This window comes from Pleurodeles waltl, chromosome 3_1 (genome assembly GCF_031143425.1).
Source record: "Pleurodeles waltl isolate 20211129_DDA chromosome 3_1, aPleWal1.hap1.20221129, whole genome shotgun sequence".
Classification (NCBI taxonomy): domain Eukaryota; kingdom Metazoa; phylum Chordata; class Amphibia; order Caudata; family Salamandridae; genus Pleurodeles; species Pleurodeles waltl.
Window position 1 is genome coordinate 155,722,655 of NC_090440.1, and position 19,696 is coordinate 155,742,350.

The window sequence follows — 19,696 nt, forward strand, 5'->3', positions numbered from 1 at the left end:
GCCTCATAGAGTATTTTACAGTCTATCCACTTTGTTTTGTGAAAAGACCCAAACTTCAATATCAACCAATCAGGATTCAGCCCCTCCCAAACACTCCCAACAGAGGCTGAATTCCCTCAGATTTTCTAGTAGGAGTGTGAAGTTTAATATCTATATAATAGGGGAGCCTCTGAGGGGAGGAGGGTGGGTCGCATGTGAATCTATGAAAGATACCAATACTGGAGAACTGCAGTTACAGGTAAGTAACTAATTTTCTTCTCCAGTATTGGATCTTTCATAGATTCACATGCTTGAATCAGAATAATGAGCAGTAATGTCTTCTTAATTAGTGAATTACATTGACTGTAATTTTATCGTAATTCTTTAAGTGATGTGACTCACATTAGTTCAGCTTTATACATCCACGTGTATGTATATATATATCTATATATATATATATATATAGATATATATATACATATATAGATATATATATACATATATAGATATCTCAATAGAATAGCAATAGAAAAGCTGTGTGGCAGAAAGTTTGGACACAATCTGTTTTGTTATTGTTTTGAGGTCTTCAACATGTTAACACAATATAACAAAGCGAATAGTTTGAAGCACATTATTAGAGTAAACCACACTGTGATATAAAATTAGATATTAACGAGACTGAGAACCAATATCGAACATACCTTGAGTGTGGTGGTGGGATGTGTAAGAGGCTCACCTTAACGAAATAGATGCCTCAGCACTGCCTGTCCCACTGCTGTATCGACGTTATTAGTTTCCTCGAGACAGTAGTGTCTTGTAAATGTATGCTGGCTGGACCATGTGGCTGCTCTACAGATGCTATGTAGTGGCACCCCTGCAAAGAGTGCAGCTGAAGTGGCTACCGATCTTGTAGAGTGGGCTCTCACCTTGGTGTAGAGCGGTTTACCTGCTTTTGCATGGCAGAATTGAATTGCCAGGCCAATCCATTTTGCTATATTCTGTTTGGACACCGCATGCCCCTTTCTTGTTCCGCCAAATGCGACAAATAATTGATCAGACTGGCGGATGGTTTGCGTTTTCTGTAGATAAAACTTTAAACATCTTTTAATATCAAGGGAATGTAATGTCCTTTCGGCTACTGTTTGCGGATTTGGAAAAAAGGTTTTTAAGATGACTGGTTCATTCAAGTGAAACGTTGAGGGAACTTTCGGGATGAATTTAGGATTTGTTCACAGGATCACACCTGAGTTTGTGAATTGGAGGAAAGGCTGTTTGACAGTGAAAGCCTGAATGTCGCAGACTCTTTTGGCTGAAGTAAGAGCTAGCAGTAACGCTGTTTTCCATGAGATTAATTTTAGATCAGCTTTGTGGATCGGCTCAAAAGGAGCTTTCATGAGCTGCATTAATACAACATTCATGGACCATAACGGCAGAGGTTTTCTAACTGGCGGGAAAACCCGGAAAAGGCCTTTCATGAATTGCTTGACAATTCTTGTGGAACATAATGAGACTCTGTGTGGTGATCTGCGGTACCTGGAGATTGCTGCCAGATGTACTCGAATGGAGGAATATGAAAGTCCTGACTTTGCCAAGAGCAAGAGATATGGAAGTACCTGTTCTTGAGGAGCGGACAAAGGACGTTTCCATTTAAGTCTATAGGTTTTGTTGGTAGTGTCAGCTCTAGCTTTTGCCAAGATGTCTCTACACCCCGGGGAAATGTTGAGATTCAAGTATTCATTGTATTCAGGAGCCAAGCAGACAAATGAAGAGATGACGGATCTGGGTGTCTGACTTGTCCCTGGTGCATCGTTAAGAGTCGGACTCTGTCTGAGTTGCAGATGTGGCCGTTCGGAGAGCATGAGGAGCTCCGTGTACCAGACTTGTCTGGTCCATCTGGGAGCTATGAACAGGAGGCGACACCCCTCCGTCTTTAGTTTGTTGATGACTCTCGGAATGAGCGGGATCGGAGGAAAAGCGTAGGCATAAACTCCGGACCATCTCATCGAAAACGCATTCCCCCACGAATCTTTCTGGGGAAGCCAACTTGCGTAGAACTGGCATTTCTTGTTCTTGAGAGTGGCAAATAGGTCTAGGTTCGGTTTGCCCCATATTAGAAAAAGGCTGTTGAGAGTTTTTTGGTCTAGCTCCCACTCGTGATAAGGCATCACTGTCCTGCTCAGGGTGTCTGCTAGAACGTTGGTTTGCCCTGGCACATGCTCCGCCTTGAGTGAAATATTGTGCTTGATGGCCCATGTCCAGATTTGCTGTGCTAGCTGCGAGAGTTGTAGGGATCTCGTGCCTCCTTGCTTGTTTAGATAAAACATGCTGGTTGTGTTGTCTGTCCTGATTAAGACGCTTGAATTTTGTATCTTTGGCAAGAAAGCTTTTAGAGCTGAGTGTATTGCCTTGAGTTCTAGGTAATTGATGTGGAGCTGAACCTCTTTCGCATTCCAGGTTCCGCTGATTTGCAGGTCCTGGCTGTGTGCACCCCATCCTTCGAGAGAGGCATCCGTTGTTACTATGTAACTGGGTGTTTAATGAAGGAATGACAGTCCGTTTGACAAATTGGTTAGAGTCGCCCACCACCTCATGGTGTTTTTCATTAGAGGCGTTATGTGAATCTTGTCTTCGAAGAAACCGTTGATCTGGGTCCATTGTATGTCCAATTGCTCTTGCAGGGGTCGCATATGGAGCCTGCAATCTGGGACTAGCGGAATGCAAGAGGAGATCATCCCTAGCAATGATTTGTAGATGCGGACTGAAATTAACTTTTTTCTGGAGAGCCTGCATGCCAAGGAGGTTAACTTTTGTTTCCTCTCGTGAGATGGGTACGCTTTGTTGCGGACTGTGTCTAGTATTGCTCCCAAGAAGTTTAATACCTGTTTGGGGTGGAGCTGAGATTTCTGGTAGTTGACTACAAACCCCAGGCTGTGTAACAATTGAAGGCAATAGGAGATATGACTTATTACTTGCTACTTTGAGGGTGCCTTTATAAGCCAGTCGTCCAGGTAAGGAAAGACCTGGATACCTGACTGGCGGAGATGTGCTGCTACCGGAGCCAACATTTTTGTGAAGATTCTGGGGGCCGATTTGAGACCGAATGGGAGAACTCGGAATTGGAGGTGCATACCCCCCACTCTGAACCTAAGGAATTTGCGGTGGTTGCAATATATGGGGATATGAAAATACGCATCCTGGAGGTCTAGGGATGCCATCAGATCTCCAGCATTTAAAAGACGCAGGACATCTTGAAGTGTTACCATCCTGAACGACTGTTTCTTTAGAAACTTGTTTAGTGCTCTCAAGTCCAGGATGGGGCGCCAGTCTCCTGAGGGTTTCTTTACGAGGAAAAAGTGGGAGTAGAATCCTCTGTTCTTTTGAGAGAAAGGGACTGGTTCTACCGCCCCTTTTCTCAGCATCACTCTTACTTCCTTGAGTAGTTGGTTCATCCTCGGGGGTGGTGGGCCCGATGGAGGAACAACTGGTGGTGTTTGTGTGAATTCCAGAGTATGACCTCTGGCCACTACATCGAGTACCCATCTGTACGATGTTATAGCCTCCCATTGGGGGAAATAGGAAGTGATGCGACCTCCGACCCTCGATATTGGTGGGTGGGGAAGTGCTGAGATGACCGGCGGGTCATTGTTTTCTGCCCGTATCTCTTCCTCGGTAGCTCCTCTTCCTCTAGCTGGATGTTTGTAAGCTGCGGCCGGTGGTAACCTATAATGCTGCTGTTGCTGGTGGTACTGGTGTCGTGATCCTGTGGAGGAAGACTGATATTGGGATCTGTATTGTTGGTATCCACCTCGAAAGGAGTAACTTCCTCTTCCCCTTGCTCCACGAAAAGGTTGTTTTTTATATTGAAGGGTACCTAGAGATTTTGCCGTATCCGTATCAGTTTTGATAGCCTGCAACATGTCGTCGACATGCTTCCCAAACAAACTTTCTCCATCAAAAGGCATGTCGAGAACACGACTCTGGACTTCCGGTCTAAATGAAGTAGCCTTAAGCCATCCTTGCCTGAGCAGGACTGCTGCACCAGCTAATTGTCTGAAGCCAGTTAGAGAAATGTCTATTGCGCTGTCTATAATCTCTGCGGAAATCCTTTCTCCCTCCCGCAACACCTTTTTTGCTTCCACCTTGACGTCTTCTGGCAGTAGATCCAAAAAGGCAGACATGTCTGCCCACATTTGGCGATCATACCTTCCCAGGATGGCGAGGGAGTTAGCCGCCTTAACTGTGACCGCTGCAACAGAGGAGAATTTTTTGCCGATGTTGTCTAATCTCCTTCCTTCTTTGTCTGGGGGAGATGCTATAGGTGTGGAGGGGTTTCTGGAACGTCGCTGCGCCGCCTGTGATATGACAGAATCAGGTTTTGGCTGTGAGACTAGACAGGCCGGAGGATCATCTGGGGCCTTGTACTTTTTCTCCAGTCTTGGCATTTGTGAAGGCACTGTTGCAGGATTTTTTATTGCCTTCAAACCTTCCTGCCATAAGAAATCTACTATGGGTATAGCTCTTACCGATCTCTTTGTTGGCTCTTTGAAGTCGTACAAAAAACATTCGGTTTCATGAGAGACAATTGAAAGGCCAAAACGTTTTGTCGCTCTCTCTATTAAATTATGAAAACCTCCTATCTCCTCTGGAGGAGAATCTATTGGACCTGCTGGCGGTGGAGATGGTGTGGGGACGAGATAATCATCCAATTCACTAGCCGCCGAATCTCTCAGCTCACCCTCTTCCCTTTCGTCGTCTGACGAGGGATGAACTTCTTGAGTTTGGCTAGTTACCGGTATGCTAGCCTGTGGTGTTTCCGAAAAATTAGTAGTCTGGGTTTGCCGAGGTGTCTGGTAGCTTTCAGGTCTAGGTGGCGTGGTCTGAGTTGATGGTGGAAACCTTTTATAGTAGTCATTCAACATATATTGTAGGTCTGCAACTAGTGTGCTAGGCATGGAGAGGGGCGATAGTTGTTCTGCCTGTGGGTAGGATGTTGAGGCATAACTAGGCTGCTAATGCTGTTCCTCCTCATCATCAAAATCTTGGCATTTGACATGGAGTTGGGACGGGCTACTAGCTGCTCCAAACATTCCGTCGTTTTGAGAGTATGCATCATCGTCATCATCATCTAAAAGATGTTGTGGGTATGGCAACACTTTACTTGGTGAGGTATGCATTGGCAGAATATTAGACGCTTTGTCCCCCATGGTAATAAGTGAAAGGGGTAAGAACCTGGTGGATTCGTCCTGATGATATGAGGAATGGTGCGGTGAAGTATCCAGGTAGGTTGATGGTTTATACACTGTTAGTGCTGTGGACGATATGATCGTTGACGGTTCCCTCGTCGACGGTTCCCTCGTCGACAGGCCCTTCATGGACAAATCCTTCGTCGATGGTTCTTTCGTTGACCGTTGTTTCGTCGACGTATCCTCTGTAGGTGCCGTCGTCGGCAGTGCCTTTTTAAACCTCATTGAGAGGTGCTTCATAGATGGGAGTGCCCTGGTCGATTGGTGAACTCAGGAGGCCTCCGCCGTCGACGATATGGTTGCCGGCGAAGCCTTCTTAAAACATTTGCCGTAATTATCGTCGTCAACTATAACGGCGATGACGTCATAATCATCGGTGAGACCGCTGTTGTGAACGTCGACGACACCGTAGTAGATGTTACCGTCGACACCGTCATCGACGGGGTGGTCGTCGACGCTTGTTTCTTCCCTGAAGAGGCTTTTTCTGGCTCTTTTTGGGGTGACCGAGACAGGGATGCCTTTTTTAGGTGCTTTTCCGATGCAAAGGCGTAGTAGGCTCTGAATGAACCTTTTTTGGCAAATGTTTTAGTGTCTCTGAGTGGGAAACATCCTTTTTCGTCTCTGTAGAGACTTGTTTTGCCTTTTTGGGCACCTTCCTTGGTGGCTCATCAGATCCTCTACTTCTCTCACCTGTTCTTTTCTGAGGGCGAGAAGCCTGAGATGACGCTTCCCTCACGGTCCTTGAGGGTTTTTTGACTAAAGGTGTGACAGATTTTGCAGTCTCTCACCTTGTGGTCTGGATGGAGGCAGTAGATACATTTCTTGTGGGGGTCATCAACATGCAGTCTCTTCTTCCCACAATTGTCACAGTCTCTGAACAGACCCTTCTTTGTCTTTTCAGACATGGTAAAGCTGTAGAGCTAGTTTCCTGAGAGAAACAATCTTCAGTCAGAAATAAGGAAAAAACTGAGCAGAGCTCAGGGAGACTCCCTTCACACGACGTGCGGTAGAAAATCTGAGGGAATTCAGCCTCTGTTGGGAGTGTTTGGGAGGGGCTGAATCCTGATTGGTTGATACTCAAGTTTGGGTCTTTTCACAAAACAAAGTGGATAGACTGTAAAATACTCTGAGGCCTACTGGGGCCTACTTGTTTTACACTTACTGACTCACTGCTTTATGTATTCAAACTTACCGTGAGGCTCCCACCTCGACGACGGGGATGATTCAAGCATGTGAATCTATGAAAGATCCATTACTGGAGAAAATATATTTATTCATTTGTGTTAATATTTGTTTTTTTTGTTTTGATTGGGATCTACACCCAGAAAGTTGCTTCTTGCAAAGTTGCTTCAAAAACAGCAGTTGATGGCACTTCCTGTAATATTATGTGTGATGTCATTTCATGTTACAATGTATGCAAATTATGGGACTGCATAGATTTCCATCTTGCCTGGGGCCCCAAAAGCCTAGAACCGGCCCTGTTCACAGTGCTTTTGCAAATCATTCAGAATTGTGGACGAAGACTGGAAATACAGTGAACTAAATTGTCTTGCTGGTGGATAACTGCCCTCCTCCTTCACCTCCCCCCTGAGAGTCAAAGTACCATCACTGGGGAGATCCATCTCCCACTCACTGCCAAGAGGTGCCATCTTCTGTTTTAAAAGACTGGCTAAACCACAGGCTTGGTGTCTCAATCCTTTTCTTGCAATTGTCCTCCGTGCACCTTGTAGTTCTGTGTTGCCTGGGCAGCGCCACACTCGCACCCTGGGCTGCTGCCTTCCTTTGAGTACCTCTGACCTGAGACTTCTCATGCTGTAAGTATTTCATGTTATGCCTCTGTTTAGGACAGGGAGGAAGAGAGAACTGCTTTGTCACTGCTGTTGGTGCACTACCCAAACCACTTCCGAAAGAGGCTCCATGTTCCTGCAGCCTGCACTCAAATGAGCTCCAAGAAACACTGCTTGTAGAGTTCCCCAGATCGTGCTACCTCTTGCCACCCTTTCCCCAACCATGGGTTGTCATGTTTTTGAAAATCACTAACCAATTAAAACAAAACAAAAGAAAAATGTAAATGGCACTGTGTCTTTTGGAAGGATATTGTAGTGTTGATAGAAGGTACATTAAAGGTAATTATCATGTGGCACAGTCTGATACACACCTTAGTTGACGATGACCTATTGGACCAATCAGTGTTGTCTTTAGATCACTCATTTAAAGAACCACGTTTTAGAGACTGAGTGTTGATGTTAATCTGAAAACTTCAAATAAATCTAATATATTTTGCTCTTTCTTGTTTTTTAGGCTTCATTCCAGCGCTCCAACAGCCATGACAAAGTGAGGAAGATAGTGGCAGAGGAAGGACGCACTGCAAGAAACTTAATAGCTTGGAGTGTGCCCCTAGAAAACCGAGAAGATGAGGGTACATATTTTTTTTTCTCAGAGAACATTTCAAAGCTTAGTCGTAGAGCAAGCATGTGTGCGTCAGTCAAGAGATTTGTATAGTACTTGATGTATAGGAAATTGTGTAGAAAAATAATAGTTCTGATAAGATAGGCACTGAATACTTACTCCATATGATCAAAGACTAAGCTTCCTATAGCCTCTAACAACGCTGTAGCATGGTTCAGCATTCTCAAAGAAAGTTTAAATGTCCAACGAAGACTATAGCTGCCTAGCAATTTACCATGTTTGAAAGGCATCCAGTGAACCTCCTATCTAAGTTAAAATCCATGTTTATGCCAGTAATATTTCTACATCATTTCACATTTCTTTATAAATGAGGAATTCTAACTTGTCCCGCTGTATTAGTATCCAAAATATATTAATATGTACACTACCGAAGTCATCAACAAAATTAGATCCTATTTATATAGTGATGGTTTGAGCTTCAGTTATACAACTTGCTTCAGTTATACACCCTGTACCTGAAGTTCAAACTTAAGCTAGTGAATAAGGATAAATGTGGTTAGAAGACCAGATTTGACTTCTCTGTCTCCTAAACCGGCTGTTAAAGGCTTATTCCATCTGCTCCTTTAAGGGAATCTTGGATATGGAGTATTCTACTATGTAACAGTTCATATATGAGCCTGGAAAGTCATTCGAGCCTCAAAGACATCTTTTTCAAATACTTTGGCTTTAAAGTGTCAAAAACCCATAGGAGAGCCTTTATCTGAAGCAAGATGTTACAGCTCACCCAGGTGTGATACAGGTGCGCCGGTAAAGGGAACAAATCTTTTCCCACTCCATCTTGCCTTGGACAGACACGCTCAGGCATTAATGAATTGGAATAAAATTCCTAAATATATTTGCCCCTCCTTTCTTTTTGGCAAATAAATGCAACAAGATGGCAATCTGGACAGGCATGTGAGTTTTCTTGTTCCAGAAGCTGAAAAAAGTTTGTTTCTAATGATCAGGTTGTCTGTCAGATTGTTTAAGTAAAACCCTCTCCAAACACTTGGATTCTGAAATATTTAACTGGCATAGCTCATCCCTTCTACCATAGCCACTCAAACTCTAAAAAAGACATCACCCTTGGCTGTAGGAGGCAATATAAACACAAATCTGGTGCTGCAGTTGTTTTTTCACTTAGTTTGCTTATTGTTTTCACCGGGGTGAGGTGGAGATATGTCTTCCTCCACATTTATCAGACTTTAATTCCAATTCTAAATAAAAGAAGCAGTTGTTTGGTTTGGAGAACCCACAAGTCCTGTTAATATGGTGCCTGGGCAAGGCATGTGATCTTTGACTTATGAGGTGTATGCTCTTATGCACCCAAAAGTGACTTGTGAGAAGGAGACTAAGCTCCTTATGTTTTTCTTTTGCAGTCTCCTTTTAGGTCCCTTGGTCGAGACCATTATTCCACTTGTTCAAGGAGCTGTTCCCCTTAATAACAGAAGAAAACCATTCTGCCATTTAAACACAAGTGCACATATAATAAGTTGTCTTCTGTGCCTTCTAACACTATACTAGATCAGGAGATAGAAAGACGCCTTTCACAGGCTGTGATGGCTGTTCTAAGGCAGTCACTCTCTAGATCAACCTCAACAATCCCTAAGGTGATGTCTGAGCATGCAGTGTCTGACTCTGCTTATCCTTTTGAGATGGTACCTGCTCAGCCAGAAATTATCTTGGTTGATATCTGCTTCACCACAAAACTAGTATAAAAAAGGCAGGTTGCATCTGCCGGTGGCAAAATCTTTCTTGGAGCTTTTAGAATTTATCCTCAGTACTGATCAAAAGAAGACTGTTTCTTTTGAAATTTGAAAGTCCGATTTCCAATACAGCAGAAATAAAGGCATGGCTTGTTTCGAAGGATGGATCTTCTCTTTGGGTCACACTGTGACTCTGAGGTTTCCACATTTTACTGTTATGTCAGGGTATACTGATAATGACATTGAGGGGGATAATTGGCTTTCCTAATAGTTTACTGATTTGTGTGTTCTTACATATCTAGGTAATGCCTTTGAGCTGCATGTTATCACTAGTTATTTAGTTTTTCATCTGATTGTCCTACTCCTATGGATCAAGCTCATGTTACTACTGTCATCAAGAAGGTAGCAGAAATGTTAAATATACCTTTGCATACTTAGTATGCTGTTGTATATTTCATGAATTAAGCAAGTGACGGATGCCAATTTACCCCTTAATGAGGCGTTGACAAATATTATTAAAAATGCCTGGGAAAAAACACAATTCACTTCGACTGTGGCCAGATCAGCTGCTCTGAAGTCTAGGCTGGCACCAGTTTACCCACCTTTTTTATCAGTTGATCCAACCCTTAGGGCTGATTGCGCAGATATGGGCAAATAATGATAAACAACGATGCGCCATTAGAAATTCACATTTTGAGATTTGCTGCAGACGTTTTTTGCTTCAGGGTGTTCAACTTTAAAATATAGAAATGCTTAATACATTTTAGTGCAACACACCTTTGCTTTGAAAGAAGTAACTTTAGGGACAGGACGCTTGCCTGATTCATACAAGCAGCTTTTGCTGGAATGGCATTGCTGTTTTCAAGCAAGTAAATGCAAGCAGAATTGGACACTGTGAATGGCGTGGCAAGGTCGATGGGCTTTAGTATAGTTTAATTGAAGCATGCACTGATGTGTACTACTGGTTTTCTAGTGATGTGCAGGGCCAGTTAATGGGCATATCTGTGGCATGGCTTGTCATATCATTTGTATCATGTTTTCTAAGTAGTATGTTTTCTATACTTACAACTATAGAATCTTTCTATTAAGTTGGTGGTTGAAGTTCCTAGTATGCACACTTGTTGGTGTCCTTGGCATTCCAGGTTTTGTGTATCAGTTGGTTCCAAGGCTTCATCCTGATTGCATGTGCCTCCTTGGACTCCATTCTTCTTGCAGTAAACGTCCTTTGTTTTTATTACAAAGTGTCATGAAGGTTATTCCACTGTGTCATTTGATGTTCTGGGTTGCTTGGAGATAAAGCAAAGTCTTCCCTCAATTGATTTAAAGAGGTCCGGTGTTCGCTCATGTTCTGAAATTGTCTCAGCCAATAAAAACTTTTCACTAAATGCTATAGACTCTTTAGGGGAGGACATTCAGTTGTTTGTTTATCGGTATCAGCCTCCTCTGCCACCTGAACAGCAAGTAACAAGAACTGTTTCGTTTTTTTATTGGCAAGGATGGTAGAAGAGGAAGTTAGGCTGCAACTGCATCTTTTTTTGTTTTCTACCCTCTCTGTGCCCGTTCTTATCAACCTGTAACTCTCCTGTCAGGGGAAGGCTGGCTTCTTTAGTTCAAATATTGTCAAAAATAACCATGAACAAGTAGCTATTACAAGCTTTACATCAGATTTTTTTTTACCATTTTGGAAGGTGGGGCCTTCAATCTCTTCAGAACCCCCACTCCCTCTCTACACAAACCTTGAGATTGTTCCCTAATCACAGATATGCCATGGATGTTTCTTTTGCTAAAAAGATGGAGATGTTGTTCCAACTTTCAGTCTCTGGATATTGAATAGGTTTCTGAAAAATGAGTTACAAATGTTGACTTTAGAGCAAATAATGCAGTCCCTCCAGATACATGATTGATAGGTACCCCTGGATCTCCTGGATGTGTATTTTTATATTTCTATCTCAGAAGCTTCCAGAAAATGACATTTACCCCGGGGGAGATTAATGTCAGTATAGGGTTCTTCCTTTCATATGGTAATCTGCTGCGATGGTGTTTACAAAGATGATGGCTGTAGTAATTAATGTAATAGTATAGTAGTAACCTTTATTGCATAATTACTTAAAATCATTGCATAAAATACAGTACAAATACATTCCCATAAAATACTTCTAGGCATATGCAATCTCCTCAACCTCACTGCATACAATTGCAAGTGTCAGTGTGAAGAGTGCAAAGTATGCTAGAATCAGAAGCCTGTCCTTCGTATCCATTCTAGTGTCTTTAAGCATATAAGCGGTCTACCTATAATGCAGTTTGCGTGTCTATGTGAATGCTCTAGCAAAGGCGATCACAACGTCTAATAAAATTAACAGTCATACTAGATCTAAAATCTTAGAACAGAAGTGCCAGTAATAGGAAGTGCATGGAGTTATCACATAATTTCATCCATTAGTATGCGGTCGACAGGCGCCCCCATGGCGGAATGATTGCCTATGCCAGACTTCCCTACAGACTGAGGATTAAGATAGCCACGGTAAGGCAGAGTAAAATAATGCACACTGGTGAGAGCCGCAAAAAGAAACAAGGATTCCCTGTCTAGCTCAGAATCTCAAACTATCAAAGAGCTGACCATAGATGAAAAAGGGCGATAAGCACAGTAATAATACACAATAATATGCTCTGAAGTTCGAACAGGGACGCCCAGACTGTCTTGCCAGTCCAATGTCAGCTCGAAGTCTAATGCTATTGTGGGCATTTCATGGGTGAGTAAGCCACTTCGTTAATGCAGCTGTTTCTTTGGTGGCTGCCTCTTCCTTTTTTGTTTCTGCACATTGGAGACTCCGGGCATTCTGTAGGGCCAGTCTCATAGTAGCAAATAAAATTCCATAGCGAGCAAGTTCCATTGGGAAGTCTGCCCTGAATATTGAATAACTTTATGACATCAGAGCATGATCTCACTCCATTTTTCAGGAAAAGCGGTTTTAGTAGAAGGCGTCTCTCCAAGGCCAGTTGTGGACAGCAACATATACTAGATGTCTTATAGATTTAGTATGGTAATTGCAGGATACACAATCCTGAGAAACACCCCATGCAGGCTTCCAATTACGTCTAAAATCCCTAAACTCCCAGGGAGTGTTAGTAGACGCATTGACAAAATATTCTGAAACGTGCGGGCTCCCAAAGCTGTTTTCATGTATGGTTGGACAAGTAGGACTCGGCCAAGCCCTCTGCCCTGGTGATATTCTTTATTATGGCTATGTCATTTTCTCTAGACATTTGTATGCTCTGGTCTTTCAAGGTCTTTTTTAGGGGAGCCTTTGATATGAGAGGGTCCAGCGAATAGGTGGGAACTAGGTTGAAATATTCCTCGGCTTGCCTGAGGTAGATAGCCCAACTACTTGCTTTATCCTTAAAGGATTATGTTCAGGGAACCCCTCAGGCTGTCCTAATTGGCCCTACAGACACCATGGAAGAGCTTGATTATATCCATTTTACACAGGGTGTCGATTTCTGTTACATTAAACTCTAAACGTAACCCTGAGTGTCTGGTTAAGATAGGGATCAGAAATATCCTTTTGTAGGTTCTCATCTGGCACTTTTCTAAAAATGCAGTTATCCTGCAAGGGAATACTAAATGCCCGTAGGTGATAGCCGGGAGTAGTTTTGCTTTAATCACCCTTCCCATTGCCTCAGGTGTTGGTGACCATAGCTGAAAGTGGAGTTTTATGGCGTAGGTAGTTCTTTCCGCCTTAGTTCTTATTGCTGCTACCTGGTGTGATGTTTTCCCTGTATTTGACAGCCAGACTCCAAGGTAGTGATATTTATCTTCTGTGTCTATTGTGAGTGAACCAAGCTTCCACTCTTTGGCCTGATGCCCAAAGACCAACACCTTGGTTTTTGCCGCATTTGCCCTTAAATAATTCTTTCATTGTATCTGTGCAATATCTCCAAACCCCTTTTCGAACCTATTTTAGTCTCTGCAAGAAGCAACAGGTCGTCTGCATATTGTACTGTGGGGAGGGCTATATTCCCTAATTTCGGGGGAAGTGTGTTTCCTTTCAACAATTCCTCTCCCAAGTCTGCCGTTTACAGGTTAAAAAGGGTGGGTGCATTGATACAACCCTGTTTTTAAACCTTTATTCGTGTAAATGTTTATGGTCACATGTGAGTTTGTGATCTTAATTCTCACCCAGGTGTCGAAGTATAATGAGATTATGGAGGTAAGGAGTTTCCCTGGTATCCCCCATGCCGCTAGCTTCTTCCAGAGGATAAGGTGCACTACTCCATCAAAGGCTGCACTCTAGTTTATAAAGCAAGCGTAGAGCGGCTGAGCCGATGATTTCAGTGCTTTCTGGCCTAAATATGAGATGGCTAGCATGTTATCTAAGGTGGAAGAGCTCGGTCTGAAGCCGGTTTGATATATTGGTATAATCTTATTCTCTGCTCTCCATTTTTCCAGTTCTTGTAGCAGCACCCTTGCATAGGCTTTCCCATCCACATCCAGAAAGACTATTACCCTATAGTTTTCCGGAAGACTGAAGTCTCCTTTTTTTATAGATTGGGTGCAATATTGACCCTTTCCATGCCTCTGGGACCACCGAATGGTATAAACAGTAGTTGAAGAGGGTGTTCAAAGGTTTGGCCCAGTAATCTTGGTAATCTCTAAATATGCACCCTGGGAGGCCATTTGGACCCAGAGCTCCATCCCTCCTGATGTTGCCGATTACTGTTTTCACTGATTTGGTTGTGGTCTCTATTGCCTTATCTACAAGGCCACCCAGATAGTGTGACAACCCCGTGGTGCTCAGGCCTGTATAGTGTTAAGGGTCCGCGTAGAGATTGCCTATGTGGGATTCCCACGAGCTGGCCAAAATCGCATTCTCCTTACTTGTTGTTCCAGAAAGTAGAGAATTGACATAGTCCCAAAATTGTTTACTTTTGTTTGGTGGTGATAATGCATGTAGATGAATCCAGTGTTTTTCAAGCTCCTTCTGTTTCAACTCCCATATTGTTTTTTTTTTTGTAATCTTTACTCCCCAACTTCCTAAGAGCTTCCGCTTCCGGGGATTTATTTCTTCTGAAATATGCTTCTGCCTGCCTACATTCCCACTTGTGCTGTTTATATTCCCTAGTTGTTGTGAACCTGGCTATTTTTTGTCTTTTGCTTCCTGCAGCCCCTTGATGCGTAGAGCTGCACAGTGACTCATGTAAATTCCTAATCGTATTTGCCCACTGGTCGCCAATTCTACGTAGCCCACTTCCTAGGTTTAATGAGCCACTGACTTGCCTCCATAGATCGTATTTCGTCTTGCAGGGCAAACTCCATTTGATCCTTTTTGTCAGGGGGCATAGCTTGGTTGATAGTTGCAGCCTGCTGGTTTTGTAGGACAGGAGTCTCGATGCTTGGAGGTCATTCTCTATTTCTATGTGATTATGATCACGCTCTGATCTAGTAATTAATGTACCTTAGTGCAATTTTCTCTCTCCACCTTTGAGTGATTGGTTGCAGAGGGGGCTTGCTCCAGATTAGCTGCTTCAAAGCCTTTTCACTACAGTCCGGTGTTTTTAAAGAACTGGAGTTTTTTTCCCCCTCTATCCAATGTATAATAGTGATTCCTGATAACCCCTCTTCTCAAAGCATTTTTTCCTCTGAGTAGGCCGGTTCTTATATTTCAGATATTGTTGCATTTTGTGGATTGCACTCATTGTAAGGTCACATCAGCCATCCATCTTCTAGGCTTTCTGGTGTTAATGTATATCAATGTTTCCAGTAGTATCTACGGATGCGTCTAGTACTGAGGTGTCTGAGAAGACCATAGATTCCGCATAATAGTTTCAAGGATGTCATGCTAATTCCCTAGCGCATGCTTCAATGGATGTGTCAGTTAAATGCAGAAGTAGTTTTTCTTTTCAGGCGTCCTCTTCATCAGATGTAGATAGAGACAGATGCATCGCTCAGGGGCGAGGGAGGAACTTGTCTTAAAGATGTACCTGTGGCCATTTATTGGCATAAAATAGGATTTCTTCCTCAGGTGCACATTGTTTCCTTCCTCAGGTGCACATTGTTGTGCAGATTTTAACACCTTTAAAAAAAAAAAAAAACTGTGATAATTTATCTAACAAGTAAGTAAGGTAAGCACCATGTTTGTGCGTGGTATATTTGCGACCAGGCCATAGATGGGGGGAAAATTTATCTGGGATGTTTTACCTTTTGAGCATGATGTTGCTCATTATGCATGAGTAGGAACTTCATCAGGATACAGTGGAATACCTCTGGAATTTCACAGGAAGGGATCTGTTTGGTGCACTGATGTTGCTATGGAAGTAACCGTTGCATCATGGTTTTTCTCATCTTTGAATTCTGAATGTTAAACATGTGACTCTTTGTTGTAAACTTCACGTTACTAATTACACTAGATTAGGCCAGTAGACCATGGAACCTAAACTTAAGGCATCTCAGCAGGGTGTCATTTGATCAGCTTTCATTGAAGGAGGATCTTCTGTCACAGAGACGGGCCATTTACAGCACTCCATCCTGGAGACTCTAAGGTTGTGAGTTTCAAACTTGAAAGATGAGTCCTTTCTACCTGGCACCTTCAAGCAAAATGCTAAGAAGCAGGCCTCTGGTGCACTGCTTGACTCGAGTAATCCTGAACAAAAGTCCTCCTAATATAATTGCAGAGAAGGAATAAAGCACCAGAAGGCTCAAATAGGTAAATTGTTTTCCTCCAGACAGTCTTCACTAATGTGTCATGAGAGGGATATTTTTGTTTTGTAAATTGATCCCTCTAGTATTGCTGAGTACACAGTAGAAGAAGGGAGTCTGACATCTGAAGCAACACATAAATTGTACCAAGTGCAGAGAAACCAGCTTGAAATACAATGGGGCAGAAATGCTTTAGCATTTCTGGTGAAGGAATTGTGGCTAGAGTGATTTCGACAGAAGAGGAAATGTATCATCTGACCTTAGAAGATGGGAGGGGTAATGTAGTGCAGAATCCAGTGGTTGGGGTATTGGTAAGTTAGGCCTCATGGTCAGGGGCAGCACAGCAGCCTGTATAGCTCCAGAGATCCCTGGTAAGTTCCTTTTCAGGAAACATCAAAAACCTACAAAGGAAATATGTGAAGGAACACCCATGAGACCTTGCAAATCTGGGAGAGGTAGCAAGTGGCTTGAATTAGGCGAGTGAACAAGCTGAAGGAGTCTCATTCTAGAGGCAATATGGCAGATATATTGTCCACTTCAAACAGTATCTCTCTGGTGGGCTTAAGACAGTTGGGAATCCAGAAAAGATAAAGGATCCTTGGGAGGAAGTTGGATCTTCCAGTTCTTTAAAGGTCACAGATGGTTTCTTTAGTGCAAACAGTAGGCCTCTTGTGGGCTTCAGTTATGGGGTAGGCACAAACAGAATATTACTCTGGAGACAAGGGGGGCCTTTCAGCACTTGCCTGTCCTAAAAGTGATGCTTCAGATGGCAAATAAGTGACATTCAGATCTCAGAGGTGGTCACAAAATTTCTCTCAGGAGGGTGGTGTCTTCTGATTGGTGGATGCTCAAGTTTGGTCCTTTTTCTTAAAATTACTCTGATAGAATATTAAATTAAGAGTCCTAGGGCCCTTAGGTAAGATCTATGTCAACACTACTTGGTTAAATGTACCGGGGGCTCCCATCTCGACAATGGGGAATGATTCAAGCATGTGAATCTATGACTTTTCTGAACAACTTGTATAAATGTAAATCGTCTATTTAACTCCTTTGGTACTACACAAAATTAGAAGTGGTGCTCTTAATACATGCCCCAGATGTATAAGCGGATTAATTACTTAATATTGTTTGGGAATGACTGCCATGATATTACTCTTTTGAGATGCCGTTCTGTAAAGGATGATGAAATTGAGATTTGTCAGACACCTGAGACATGTAGTCTGTTCTTTTGGGATAAGGCAAAAACTGAGCAGTTACTATAATTGGGACTGTTGATGATTAAGCAACTGATCATGATCAGTTTGCACACTAGAAAAATGCAAAAGCTTTGTTCTTTCGAGGAGAATGAAGCTTTGAGTGAGCAGATTTAGGCGGACTCTAAGGCATCTGAGAGCTCTGACACGCGCATTGAAAATCTGTGGATTCCATTTAGAACTTAATTCATGTCCATTTCACAGTTTTTATGCTACATATTTATGCCAGATGGCAATCGTTTATGATAGGGTTTATGCTGGAAAGCATTATCAAGGCAGCTGACTGGTCAGTAGAATGTACTTTTAAAGAGCTTTTATTCAATCTTATTGCAGCTGTAGCCAGCCTAGTTTTGACTAAGCTGTGAACAAGCATACTCCTCATCTCCACGACTGACATAGACTGCAAAGTGTCCTGGCTTTCGCTGCAGAAAGTGTTTAAACTATTAAGGACGAGGCAAAGATCATGTCACTCTATTTAGTAGGTTCAGATAAAGAAATGTTGATCAGTTTTCCAAGGCAGTGCTTTATAGTATGTATGTTTTTCCTTCCCTGGTATTATGCGAAGACATTTTTAATTTGTGTTTAGAGAAGGAATGATTGAGGGAGCTGATGCTTGAATGTTCTTCGATGAGGCATGGAGCAGAAGTAAGCCTAGCAGTGTATGACTTCACATTCTAACACGTTGTCATTTGCTGCAAATTAAAACTCTGATTCGGACTTTGAAGATGGGAACTATAGCTGTCTTGGCAGTTGTAAGTTTGTCATGGGAATTGTAGTTTTAGTCATGTTTAATAACCTGTTCATGGAGGTGTTTTTTGTATTTCTAAAAAGGTTATTTAAATCAGTAAAGAAAGTAAAGCATAATCTTTGCTTTCGGCCATAAAGAAATCAAAAACTCCATGAAAGCTTGGAATTTTTATTTTGTCATTATATAGCGATATCTCTTAATCTACCTTAAGGATCTCCACAGAGACACCACAGAGATAACGTGCATCCTTGAAGTTTACTGCTGTCTCCGGCCTTCGAGTAAATTGGTCAAAATCCTGTATAGTCCCATTTGTCCTTACTTTTCCAGGTAAGGAAGTGCAGCTTTTAGGAACCACTTCTTCAGTGTGAGGGCATTTCCTTCTGATACCTTGGGATCAAAATATACCATATCAATCGTGATCTGTTGGATGGCAACCTGACGAGAAGTGACAGCCCTCACTTCTCGTGAAGAACCACGTCTTGCTGCAGTCGTGAATATCGCCCTCTCTAAGATGGTGGTATTACCGCACCTGCTATACTACTTTGCCAATTTACCCTTTACACAGTTCACCTCAAATTCTTTTCACGGCTTGGAAACTCTGTTGGGGACCTTATATGGCACATGTGGCATTGCAGAGTGGCATTTGCCAAGCTGCGCTTCTCAGTTGATGCAGGGGATTAAGGGCCCTGGTCTACGAGCTGTACTTTGATGAACCGCTAGTTGCAAGAGCTTCCACCTCTGTGTGCTTCAGGTGGTTTTGTGGTCTTACATGTGAGCCATGGGCCCTATGAATAGGGCTTCAAACCCCCCCCTGCGAGCCAGATGTACGTCTCCTGGGAATCCCTGGACCCCACGGTCCTCTTTTCATGAGGGCACCTGACCCATTGAAATAATTCCGTTCTCATTAGACCTGTTTGAAGAATGCTGCCTCCTTACATTTGACAAACTGTCAGACCAGTCTGTCCCCCAGACAATCAGTTCTTAATGAACCTTTACATCTAGCACACTCAGTCAATCAATCAGGGATTTATAAAGCGTGGCTACTCACCCATGAGGGTCTAAGGCTCTGGGGTAGGTAGGGGGTGCTGAGAATCAGTCGAAGAGTGTAGGAAAGTACTATCTTGCCTGGCATGTTACCCCCATATTTCACTGTATATATGTTGTTTTAGTCTATGTGTCACTGGGACCCTGCCAGACAGGGCCCCAGTGCCTCACAAGTATGTGCCATGTATGTGTTACCTGTGTGATGCCTAACTGTCTCACTGAGGCTCTGCTAACCAGAACCTCAGTGGATATGCTCTCTCTGCTTTCCAGATTTGTCACTAACAGGCTAGTGACTAAATTTACCAATTCACATTGGCATACTTGTACACCCATATAATTCCCTTGTATATGGTACTGAGGTACCCAGGGTATTGGGGTTCCAGGAGATCCCTACGGGCTGCAGCATTTCTTTTGCCACCCATAGGGAGCTCTGACAATTCTTACACAGGCCTGCCACTGCAGCCTGCGTGAAATAACATCCATGTTATTTCACAGCCATTTACCACTCCACATATGTAACTTATAAGTCACCTATATGTCTAACCTTCACCTGGTGAAGGTTGGGTGCAAAGTTACTTAGTGTG

At 42.9% G+C, this 19,696-nt stretch overlaps 1 protein-coding gene across 2 annotated transcripts in view; it reads left to right on the plus strand.

Annotated features, from left to right (window-relative positions):
• SCAPER (S-phase cyclin A associated protein in the ER) overlaps positions 1-19,696 on the plus strand; it is a 2,262,878-nt gene that overhangs the window by 59,977 nt on the left and 2,183,205 nt on the right. For both annotated transcript variants that reach the window (XM_069222023.1, XM_069222024.1), the window contains exon 4: positions 7,524-7,641. In XM_069222023.1, coding sequence (XP_069078124.1) covers positions 7,524-7,641 — 118 coding nt within the window. The remainder of the gene's footprint in view (positions 1-7,523; positions 7,642-19,696) is intronic.